At 40.8% G+C, this 12,784-nt stretch overlaps 1 protein-coding gene across 7 annotated transcripts in view; it reads left to right on the forward strand.

Annotated features, from left to right (window-relative positions):
• Positions 1–12,784, forward strand: part of RAD9B (RAD9 checkpoint clamp component B) — a 38,466-nt gene that overhangs the window by 15,481 nt on the left and 10,201 nt on the right. For all 7 annotated transcript variants that reach the window (XM_073021094.1, XM_008004694.3, XM_037996536.2 and 4 more), the window contains 4 exons: positions 1,420–1,526; positions 1,619–1,683; positions 2,520–2,642; positions 4,961–5,195. In XM_073021094.1, coding sequence (XP_072877195.1) covers positions 1,420–1,526; positions 1,619–1,683; positions 2,520–2,642; positions 4,961–5,195 — 530 coding nt within the window. The remainder of the gene's footprint in view (positions 1–1,419; positions 1,527–1,618; positions 1,684–2,519; positions 2,643–4,960; positions 5,196–12,784) is intronic.

Below are 12,784 nucleotides of genomic sequence, written 5' to 3' on the forward strand. Positions count from 1 at the left end.
AATACAAAAAAAAATTTTTAAGTCACCTGATATCCCGCTATACAGAGATAAGCACTTTTAATAGTTGGGTGTATTTCCTTCTATACTCTAGATCTCACAACAGTAGATTGAGTGAAGATAAATACTATGAAACTATTAAAAGTAACATTGGCCAGGTGCAATGGCTCACCCCTGTAATCCCAGTGCTTTGGGAAGCTGAGGCAGGATTGCCTGAGGCCAGGAGTTCAGACCAGCCTGGGCAACATAGCAAGATCCCATCTCTACAAAAATAAAAAATTAGCCAGGTATGGTGGCATGTACCTGCAGTCCATGCTGTAGCAGCTGAGGCAAGAGGATCACTTGAGCTCAAGATTTCAAGGTTGCAAGTGAGCTATGATCATGCCACTATATTCCAGCCTGGGCAACACAGTGAGACCCTGTCTCAAAAAAAATTAATGGGCCGGGCACAGTGGCTTATGCCTGTAATCCCAGAACTTTGGGAAGCCAAAGAAGGCCGATCACCTGAGGTCAGGGGTTTGAGTCCAGCCTGGCCAACATGGTGAAACTCTTTCTCTACTAAAAATACAAAATTACCTGGACATGGTGGTGTGTGTCTGTAGTCCCAGTTACTCAGGGGACTGAGGCAGGATAATTGCTTGAACCTGGGAGGCGGAGCTTGCAGTGAGTCGAGATCACACCACTGGACTCCAGCTTGGGCAACAGAGTGAGACTCCATCTCAAAAAAAAATAATAATAATAATAAAATTAAAGTAATGTTATATGTGTATGTATAAATACATCCCTCTCTCTCTGAAAGTATATATCAGAGAGGTTTAATGATGCAGTTTTATAGTGGAAAGCACAAAACATTGACACACACACACAAATAATTATAAAAATGTGCTTATTGACATGGAAAAATAGCCAAGATATATTATTGGGTAGATTATAAAATGGTATGTAGGGTAAGATCATACTTTCATTTAAAAATATGCATGTAAGTGGCACATGTTTGTAGTCCTGGCTATTCAGAAGGCTGAGGCAGAGGATCACTAGAGCCCAGGATGTCAAGGCTGCAGTGAGCTGTGATCATGCCACTGCACTACAGTCTGGGCAATACAGCAAGACCCTGTCTCAAAAAGAAGAAAACAAAAAACTAACTTAGATAAGAAATCTGATATTTAAACATAAACAGTTTGATTTATGTGAAATGGATTTATAGACCCTAAATCATTGGGGAGTTTAAGAGAAATGTAAAATATTAGATTTCTGTTTGAACAAAGGCATTTAAAAATAGCATACAGATATCAGGTTGGGGAGTTAGGGTAGGTAGGGTAGGAGGAAATGGGATGGGATTTGGGAGACCAAAAAATTTCATTTTTCCTCTGAATTCATCTCTGGAACTAATTTTATTCTTTATTTTCCCATAATGTTAAACAGATTTGAGCAATGCTGTGTACAGTGAGATGTTTGTTGGTTCAGATGAGTTTGACTTCTTTCAAATTGGAATGGACACTGAGATAACGTTTTGTTTCAAAGAATTGAAGGTAAATAAAGATTTGTATCAAATTAAAATTCAAATTTTCACTGTAAGTTTTTAATAAGGATTTCAAGTTTTTTTCTGCTTTTCTTTTTTCAGGGAATACTGACATTTTCAGAAGCTACACATGCTCCTATATCCATTTATTTTGACTTTCCTGGGAAGTAGGTCCTTGAGAATTTTTCTGAGTTTGTTTCATATCAATAACAAAACCCTTTGGATCACTTTGAAATTAATTAACACCTCAGGAATACCTAAACTTTACTATTAATACTTATCAAACTAAAATTTTGAAAGATGCTGAAACATGGCATTTTTAATTTTCTTTTTTCTTTTCTCAGACGGGAGTTTCGCTCTGTCACCCAGGCTGGAGTACAGTGGCATGATCTTGGCTCACTGCAGTCTCCACCTCCCGGGTTCAAGCAATTCTCCTGCCTCAGCCTCCCAAGTAGCTGGGATTACAGGCATCTACCACGCCTGGCTCATTTTTGTATTTTTGGTAGAGACGGGCTTTCACCATGTTGGCCAGGCTGGCCTCGAACTCCTGACTTCAAGAGATCCACCGGCCTCGGCCTCCCAAAGTGCTGGGATTACAGGCGTGAGCCACCGCACCCAGCCTTACTGTTTCTTTTTTTTTTTTTTTTTTTTGATACTGAGTTTCACTTTTGTTGCTCAGGCTGGAGTGCAATGGTGCAACCTTGGCTCACTGCAACCTCCGCCTCCCAGGTTCAAGTGATTCTCCTGCCTCAGCCTGCCAAGTAGCTGGAATTACAGTCATGTGTCATCATGTCCGGCTAATTTTTTTTTTTTTTTTGTATTTTTAGTAAAGACGGGGTTTCTCCATGTTGGTCAGGCTGTACTCAAACTCGCGACCTCAGGTGATCTGCCTGCCTCGGCCTCCCCTGTTTCTTTTTAGTCCAGAATTAAGTATAATTTCTAATGTGTTTCTAATGTCCATCAGAAAATGAGTATCACTGTTGCTCTGACTTGGCTTTTTTAGACCTCTGGCTTTAAGTATTGATGATATGTTAGTGGAAGCTAACTTTATTTTGGCCACATTAGCTGATGAGTCAAGTAGAGCATCTTCACCACAGTCACTGTGTCTTTCACAGAAACGAAAAAGGTAAGACCGTGTTTTAACTTCTTTATTAATTGGGATAAGCCATCATAATCGTATTCTGAAGTAATTCACTGGCATTCGCTCAGGAAACAATTGAGGAGTGAAATATTAGATAACAAATTTTGGCTGAATACGGAAGAGCTGTAGTGAAGCTTACCTGTAGCATAGAAACATCACCAATCTTGTGTCAGATATTTGCTTTTTCTCTTCTGATCAGAATTGAACAGGACTGTCTGGTTTATCTGTGTTGTGTCCCAGAACTCAATTCCAATTTTTAGGTTTTTATTTTTTTTTGTTGTTGTTGTTGTTATTATTGTTTTAGACAAGGTCTCACTCCCATTGCCCAGGCTTGAGTGCTGTGGTGCAAACTCGAGTCACTGCAGCCTCCATTTCCCTGGCTCAAGTGATCCTCCCACCTCAGCCTTTCAAGTAGCTGGTACCATAGGCATGTGCCACCACACCCAGCTAATTTTTTGTAGTGTTTTTTTTTTTTTTTGTAGAGACAGGTTTCACCATGTTGCCCAGGCTGGTCTCAAACTTCTGGGCTCAAGCCATCCACCTGCTTCAGCCTCCCAAAGTGCTGGGTTTACAGGTGTGAGTCACCACATTGGGCCTTTAGTTGTTTTTTTTTTAATAGTAACATAGTGTTTTCATAGGAAAGTCTATATTCACTTCCTAGAACTTTTGCTCAGATATAGGGATAGCCATTGCTTGCTTGCTTGCTTGCTTGCTTGCTTGCTTGCTTTCTTTCTTTCTTTCTTTCTTTCTTTCTTTCTTTCTTTCTTTCTTTCTTTCTTTCTTTCTTTCTTTCTTTCGTCTTTCTGTCTCTTTCTTTCTTTCTCTCTCTCTTTTCTTTTCTTTTCTTTCTTTCTGTCTTTCTTTCGAGACAGTCTCACTCTGTTGCCCAGGCTAGAGTGCAGTGGCATGATCTCAGCTCACTGAAACCTCCGCCCACTGGCTTCAAGCAATTCTCCTGTCTCAGCCTCCCTAGTAGCTGGGATGACAGGTGTGCACTACCACACCTGGCTAATTTTTGTATTTTTAGTAGAGACGGGGTTTCACTGTGTTGGTCAGGGTGGTCTCGAACTCCTGATCTTGTGATCCACCACCTCAGCCTCCCAAAGCACTGGGATTACAGGTGTGAGCCACTGCACCTGACTTTTTTTTCTTTCTTAATTTCTTTTGGGGGAAGAAGGATGCTTTATTGTAAAAGTTATTTCGGGAAATTTGGGAAATAGAGAAAAGTACAAAGAAGAAAATAAAACTTACTCATAATTGTATCACCCAGAGATAGCCACTGTTAACATTCTGGCTCACTGCATTTTCTTTCAGACTTAATTTTGTGTATACTTGTATTTTCAAATTTTTAAAAAAATTTTTTGAGACAGGGTCTCACTCTGTCACCCAGGCTGGAGTGCAGTAGCATAATCATGGCTCACCTTAGTCTCAACCTCCCAGGCTCAAGCATTCCACCTCAGCCTCCTAAGTAACCAGGACTACAGGCACCTGCCACCATACCCAGCTAATTTTTGTGTTTTTTTTAGAGATTGGGTTTTACCATGTTGCCCAGACTGGTCTCTTAACTCCTGGGCTCAAGCAGTCTTCCTCCTCGGCCTCCCAAAGTGCTAGGATTACAGATGTGAGTGAGCCACTTCCCCCAGTCTATACTTGTATTTAAAACAAGATTAGGATCATAGAGCATATGCGGGTTTGGTATTGCGGGTATGTTTCAATATCACTGATAATAACTTGAAAACATGATTTTTCTTTTTTTTTTTTTTTGAGTCAGAGTCTTACTTTGTCACCCAGGCTGGAGTGCAGTTGCAGCATCTCAGCTCATTGCAACCTCCGCCTCGCCCGGCTAATTTTTTTGCATTTTTAGTAGAGATGAGGTTTCACCATCTTGGCTTTGCGGGTCTTGGACTCCTGGCCTCATGATCCACCCACCTTGGCTTCCCAAAGTGTTGGGATTACAGGCGTGAGCCTCTGTGCCCGGCCGAAAACATGATTCTAAATGACTGTACGCAATTTTATCACATAGATGTATAGTAATTTGCTTGACTTTTCCTCTAACTTGTTCCTGTTACCATATCACAAGATATTCTATGCATAGTGAGTTGCTTTACTAAAAGATTCGTCTGTCAAGAGAACTTACAAATCATCATATATATAAATTTTAACCAGCAACAATTTAGTTCCATGCATTTCAATATATTCCCTAATCCAGTGCTATCATTGTCATCCCACATTGTCCATTAGTTATATAAAAAATATATTTCACAATAAACAGTTCATTCATTTAATGCCTATTAATACCTCAGGTCAGATCTGATTAAGAAAAAGGCTGGCAAAAATATAACCGGCCAGGCCCTAGAATGTATTTCAAGAAAAGCAGCACCAAGAAGGCTTTATCCTAAGGAGACTCTCACAAACATCTCTGCATTGGAAAACTGTGGAAGCCCTGCAATGAAAAGAGCGAATGGAGATGTCAGTGAAGTATCAGAAAACAGTGTCATCAACACAGAGGAAGTGCCAGGGTCTCTGTGTCTCAGAAAGGTAAAATAAAAGCATTGAAATTCAACCACATCTCAGTCAAGAATTCTCATCTGTCTCCCTTTGCAGTCTTCTTCCCCAATCCCCACCCAGCCATGTTCTGAAAATTTATTTTCTTATGTTTTGATAGGGGAAAAGTGAAGCTAGTCTGAATTATAGACTGAAGAAAAGTCTGATAGAGAAAAGTCTGATTTACAGAATATCAATAGAAAATAGTTAAATTGTTCAGTCAGTAATTTCTAATAAAGCATATTCAAGTAGAGATTTGGGTCACTTGTTTCCAATAATAAATTATGATTATTTATGGTATATTCTATCTTGAATAACAATAATATGTTGAGGTCATATAATTTGTTTCCTAAAATGTTTCCTTCTAATTTTACTTTTCAAATTTGTTTGGTAAAGCTTGTATTCATAATAGTACAAATGTAAATTTCATCCCAACAAGTATCACAAATTCCTTCCTAATGGAGTCCCAGTTAATAACATCTTATTCTGTAAGATATGTTAAACCTTATGAAATCTACTGAAGGTAAGCAATGTATAAGAAACTGAAGTATCTCAAATATTGATAATTCTAATTTTACTTGTTTAATGTTTTGTTCAAGATTGTTTTGCTGTTGTTATTGTTGGTTTGGAAATAAGAGTTTCTTAGTTAGAATTAGAAATTTGAAAGCAGAAATAATATTTTTGGAAGTTATCATCACCATCTTGGCTGGGTACAGTGGCTCACGCCTGTAACCCCAGCCCTTTGGAAGGCCAAAGAGGGAAGATCTCTTGAGGCCACGAGTTCAAGAACAGCCTGAGTGACAGAGTGAGACCCCATCTCTACAGAAATTTAACTAGTAGCCAGATGTGGTGGCTGTAAACCTAGCTGCTGAGGAGGCTGAAGTGGGAGGATCTCTTGAGCCCAGTAGTTCAAGGCTTCAGTGAGCTATGATCGTACAATTGCACTCCAGCCCTGGCAACAGAGTGAGACCCTGTCTCTTAAAAAAATAAAAAATTCACCATATTACGCTGTATATGACTTTTAGGGCAGAATTTGATTAGTAAACTGGACTTAGTTTGATACCATAGGTGTTTTACTGAGTACTTGTTATATGCCCAAAACTTAGGGCAATTTTCTCTTCCTGTATGTTACTAAGTTGGCCATAAAGTGAAAACTAAAATCTCTGTTTTCATTGTACAAAATCACTGTCCCCTCGTATTTTTCTAGTCACACATATTGTGCTTACTTTTTCACAGGCAACAACAGAAATCATTTTCCTGCTGCTTCAGGTCCCTGAAATTCACTAAGATTGCCAGTTTCTTTGCTAGAGAAAATGACATTTAGAACTTTAAGCTCCATGAGCACCATTACAGCACTCTTTACTCCAAATTTCCTATTGTGTCACCAAATTCTTGAAAGAAGGCTCTATTTTTAAAGGGAATTATTTGCCTTAATGTGGCAAACTCCTGCAAAGCTGAAATTACATTATGGGTAAATGATGTAGACCCTTGTCATGTTCTGCCTGAACTTCCATGGGCTTCCTGCCGTCCTCTGTGCCTCTGTTCTCCTTCACCCTGCTTCTCTTCGACAGTGTACTCATAGATTTTTGTCCAAACCTGAGGTCTACATTGAGTCCCAGGGATTCAGAGCCCTGGCTGTAGAGTTCACATTCCAAGGTTCAAACCTCTCTTACCACGTATTAACTGTAACTTGGACAAGTTATTTATTTTGCCCTCAGTTTCCTTAGTAAAATGGGGATAATAATAATTATGTCCACTAAATGGAATTGTAAAAATTGAGCTAAAGGTGTAACAGGCACATGGTCAGTGCTTGATAAAATTTAGTTATTGGCTGGGCACAGTGTCTCACACCTGTAATACCAGCACTTTGGGAGGCAGAGACGGGCGGATCACGAGGGCAGGAGTTCAAGACCAGCCTGGCCAAGATGGTAAAACCCCATCTCTACTAAAAATACAAAAATAAGCTGGGCGTGGTGGCGGTCGCCTATAATCCCAGCTACTTGGGAGGCTGAGGCGGGAGAATCACTTGAACCCGGGAGGTGGAGGTTGCAGTGAGCCGAGATCGCGCCATTGCACTCTAGCCTGGGCGACAAAGCAAGACTCTGTGTAAAAAAAAAAAAAAAAAAAAAAAAAAAATTATTGTTACTTATCACTCTCTTGCTTTTAAAACTCTTAGGTTGGCCAGGCGTGGTGGCTGATGTCTGTAATCCCAGCATCTTGGGAGGCCAATGTAGGCAGATCATAAGGTCAAGAGATCAAGACCATCATGGCCAACATGGTGAAACCTCGTCTCTACTGAGAATACAAAAATTAGCCGAATATGGTTGGCCAGGCTGGTCTCAAACTTCTGACCTCAAATGATCTGCCTGCCTTGGCCTCCCAGAGTGCTGGGATTACAGGCATGAGTCACTGCGCCTGGCCTCAACATTTAATATTCAGTATAACGGTACAGTGATCATTTCATTGAACAAAAATCAGAAAATACAAGTAAGAGATAATCACTTCAAATATTTTGATTATTACTCTTCCTTTAAGACTTTCTTCTTCTTCTTTTTTTTTTTTTTTTTTAAGACGGAGTTTCGCTGTTTTGCCCAGGCTGGATTGCAATGATGCAATCTCGGGTTCACTGCAACCTCCACCTCCCAGGTTCAAGCAATTCTCCTGCCTCAGCCTCCTGAATAGCTGGGAATACAGGTACTTGCCACCACGCCCGGCTAATTTTTTTGTTTTTTTTTAGTAGAGATGGGGTTTCACCGTGTTAACTTGGTCTCCCTACCTTGGGTGATCCGCCCGCCTTGACCTCCCAAAGTGCTGGGATTACAGGCATGAGCCACTGTGTCCAGCCAATTTTTGTTTTTTTAGTAGAGACAGGGTTTCACCATGTTGGCCAGGCTGGTCTCAAACTCCTGACCTCAAGTGATCCGCCTTCCTTGGCTTCCCAAAGTGCTGGGCTTACAAGTGTGAGCCACCATGCCCAGCCTGCTTTGTCCTCCTTTACCTTGACATTTTAGTAGAATGTCCTAACTTTGGTTTTTTTCTGTGTTTCCTCATGATTAAATTTTAACTATGTATTTTTGGTAAGAATTCAACAGAGTAATAATGTTCGGTTCTCTTTGTACATCATATCTGGAGGAACAGGTTGTTTTTTCTCCGTATTGGTGGCGGTAATTTCTATCATATGGTCAAGGGTGGTGTCTGCCAGCTCTCTACTATAAAGTTACTGTTTTTCTGTTAGTAACTAGTAAGTATTTTGTGGAGAGATACTTTGATACTATGTAAATATCCTGGTTTTCATCATACTTTTTTTTTTTTGAGAGGAGTCTCACTCTGTTTCCCAGGCTGGAGTGCAGTGGCATGATCTCGGCTCACTGCAACCTCTGCCACCCAGGTTCAAGTGATTCTCCTGCCTCAGCCTCTTGAGTAGCTGGAATTACAGGCACCTGCCACCACGCCTGGCTAACTTTTGTAGTTTTCAGTAGAGATGGGGTTTCACCATCTTGGCCAGGCTGGTCTTGAACTCCTGGCCTTGTGATCCACCCGCCTTGGCCTCCCAAAGTGCTGGGATTACAGGTGTCAGCCACTGCACCTGGCCTGTTTTTTGTTTTTTAAGTATCTATTGATGCTTGTTTGTCAGAAAGTTATTACTGTGATGTTTACAAAATGGTGATTTTTCTATTTTTTTGTGTATTTATTAGATGGAAACCCACTTTAAGAAAGAACTTTGTGGGCCAGGCGCAGTGGCTGATGCCTATGATCCTAGCACTTTAAGAGGCCAAGGCGGGCAGATTACCTGAGGTCAGGAGTTTGAGACCAACCTGACCAACATGGAGAAGCCCCGTCTCTACTAAAAATACAAAATTAGCTGGGCGTGGTGGCACATGCCTGTAATCCCAGCTACTAGGGAGGCCGAGGCAGGAGCATCACTTGAACCTGGGAGGCGGAGGTTGCGGTGAGCCGAGATTGGTCCATTGCACTCCAGCCTGGGCAACAAGAGTGAAACTCTGTCTCAGAAAAAAAAAAAAAAAGAACTTTGTCTTCTCCCCTGTGTGTTACTCAGTGATTTATATCACTGTGTACTCTTGGACCTTCATTTTATTCTATGGGTTGTAATCTACTCATTTTGTTGCTCAAAGTGCACCGTATTTGGCCACTGAGAGCCTCTTCAAGTTGGGCCTGTGTCCCTTTGACATGTCTCCAACATTTATGAGCACTTCCTTACTCTTTTGGAACCTTCAGGTATTCCTGGCTTATTATGTCCTTCCCCTGCCCCAGCTCTGGAATCAGCTGTTTCTCCCAGGAACCCTGGTTCCTTTTGTTGGAGGTGGTATATAGAGACCAATTTCTGGGTGCTAAGTGTGCTCTTTTGTATGAGGGTTTCATTGCTTCTGGGCCCTCTCAGGTGGCAGAGCTAGGAATTATATGTATGCATTAACATGTATACATATATTGAGCTGTTATATCTATTTATATACATTCATTAAAACCTGTGAATTCATATTGATTCCTCCGATTCCATTCCAGCACCATAGGGTTCATGCTATTCTCCCCCTTATTTGAAACTCTTTGACAATGAGAAACTTACCTCTTATCCACTAGATATTAACTTAGTGTAAATCCCAGAATGCATAATTTCAGAAGTTCTAACTCGTACTCCTGTGAAAAATCTACAACTAAAACTACAGTTTTTGTGAACATTCTTGTCTTTAAAGTATTCAAAATATGTTTTTCAAAGTTACTTAGCTTAGTTCTTTTCTTCCCCCACTCAGATTTCAGTATGGTGATGTTAATCATTTGTAATATAGTTAGCTTCATTTGTTTGTTTGTCTTCCATTTTGGTTCTCCCCAAATCCTTGTTGATTGTATTTATTTGCTGCTTTGAGTGCTGAACCATTAACATGGTCCTAAAAGTCAGAACTATACAAAGCAGTGTTACTTCCTCTTTCTTTTCTACTCTGTGCTACAGCCCCTTGTAGAGAATAAATCTCATTAGTTTCTTTTCTTTTCTTTTTTTTTTTTTTTTTAAGATGGAGTCTTGCTGTTTTGCCCAGGCTGGAGTGCAGTGGTGTGATCTGGGCTCACTGCAACATCTGCCTCCCAGGTTCAAACAATTCTCATGCCTCAGCCTCCCGAGTAGCTAGGATTACAATTGTGCACCACCACGCCCAGCTAATTTTTGTAGACACGTGGTTTCATTTTGGCCAGGCTGATCTCGAACTCTTGACCTCAGGGGATCCATCTGCCTCAGCCTCCCAAAGTGCTAGCTAGGATTATAGGCGTGAGCCACCATGCCCGCCCTAGTTTCTCATTTATCATTTCTATGTTTCTTTTACACAAATGTATGTACACAGATACATACACATTCTTCTTTTTTTTTACACTATAAATTCAGTTTCCCACTTTGCTTTTTGTACCTGAGAGCGTATACTAGAAATCACTCCATCCTGGGTTTTTTTTTTCCCCTAACAGCTGCATTGTGTTTCACATGTGAATATACCATAGTTAATTCAACCATTCTCCCATATCTGGGCATTTAGATTCCTTCACCAGTATTTTATTTACATTTACAAACAAAGCCGCAATGAATAACCTTTTACACATATATTTTTATATCGTCAGAAGTGTCTTTTCAAGGTAAATTCCTAAAAGTGGGACCACTGGTTCACAAGGTGAGTGCAGATGTAGTTCTGTGAGGTTCTGCCAGATTCCAGTTATGCCAGTTTGCCTTGCCTGCAGTAGTGGAGTGCCCATTTCCCCACAGCCTGGCAAGCAGCATGTGTTGTCCAACTTTAATTTTTTTTTTTTTTTGCCAAGCTGATAGTTGAGAAATGGTTATCTCAGTATGGTTTTAATTTGCATTTCTCTAATTGTGAGTAAGGTTGAACATCTTTTCATGTGTTTAAAGACCATTTTATAATTTTGTGAATTGTTTATTCATGTCTCTTCCCATTTTTCTGTTGAGTTTTTATAAGCATTCTTTATATAGATAGGAATACTAGTCCTGTATCTGTGATAAATGGTGCATTTATTTTTTCCCTCTTTATCAGTTGTGTTTTAAGGTTTTTTTTGCCATGCAAAAATTTTTCATTTTTTTTCTTTCTTCAAATTTTTCATTTTATGTAGTCCAATTTATACTGTTTAAGGATTGTCAATGGAGTTTTGAGTCAGTAATTAGAAAGTAAGCTTTTCCCTACATGGAGTTAAAAGAGGAATTTACCCATGTTTTCTTCTAGAACTTGTGGGATTTCATTTTTTCATATTTACATCCTGAGCCATTTGGAGTTTCTCTTCTTGTGCATGGCATAAAATACAGATCTAATTCTATCTTTTTCAAAATGGCTTCCCAGCTATCCCAGAACCACTTATTATTAAGTCTGCCTTTGCCCTAGTGATTTGAAGGTCCTGTTTATCATATATTAAATTTCTTTTTCTATTTTGAGTCACTTGTGGACTTTATTTTCTGTTCTTCTGATCCATTTGTCTCTTCATGTGTCTGGACTACACTTTACATAGGCTTCAGAGTATGTTTTAGTGTCTGGTATGGTTTGTCTTTTTTTTTTTTTTTTTTTTTTTTTTTTGAGACGGAGTCTCGCTCTGTCGCCCAGGCTGGAGTGCAGTGGCCGGATCTCAGCTCACTTGCAAGCTCCGCCTCCCGGGTTTACGCCATTCTCCTGCCTCAGCCTCCCGAGTAGCTGGGACTACAGGCACCCGCCACCTCGCCTGGCTAGTTTTTTGTATTTTTTAGTAGAAACGGGGTTTCACTGTGTTAGCCAGGATGGTCTCGATCTCCTGACCTCGTGATCCGCCCGTCTCGGCCTCCCAAAGTGCTGGGATTACAGGCTTGAGCCACCGCGCCCGGCCTGGTATGGTTCGTCTTTGTGGCAGTGCTCTCTTGGCTGTTCTTGAAGGTTTGTTTGTTTGTTTATTTAGAGACAGAGTCTCACTCTGTTGCCTAGGCTGGAGTGCAGTAGTGCAATCTTGGCTCACTGCAACTTCTGCCTCCCGGGTTCAAGTGATTCTCCTGCCTCAGACTCCTGGGTAGCAGGGATTACAGGCGCGTGCCACCACACCCAGTTAATTTTTGTATTTTCAGTAGAGACACAGTTTCACCATGTTGGCCAGGCTGGTCTTGAACTCCTGGCCTCAGGTGATCTGCCTGCCTCGGCCTCCCAAAGTTCTGGGGTTACAGGCGTGAGCCACCGCACCCAGCCAGGTTTATTTTAAATTTGAACTTTAATATCAACTTATCTTTTCTATAAAAAATTTATTCAAATTTTTAGGCCGGGTACTGTGGCTTACGCCTGTAATCCCAGCACTTTGGGAGGCCGAGGCGGGCGGATCACTTGAGTTTGAGACCAGCCTGGCCAACATGGTGAAACCCTGTCTCTATTGAAAATACAAAAATTAGCCAGGCATGGTGGTGTGCGCCTGTAATCCCAGCTACCCAGAAGTCTGAGACAGGAGAATCACTTGAATTCCAGAGGCAGAGGTTGCAGTGAGCCAAGATCGTGCCACTGAATTCTGGCCTGGGTGACAGATCAAGACTCTGTCTCAAAACAAACAAAATTATTCACATTTTCTTAAAT

The sequence above is a fragment of the Chlorocebus sabaeus genome, chromosome 11, assembly GCF_047675955.1.
Source record: "Chlorocebus sabaeus isolate Y175 chromosome 11, mChlSab1.0.hap1, whole genome shotgun sequence".
In the NCBI taxonomy this organism is placed as follows: domain Eukaryota; kingdom Metazoa; phylum Chordata; class Mammalia; order Primates; family Cercopithecidae; genus Chlorocebus; species Chlorocebus sabaeus.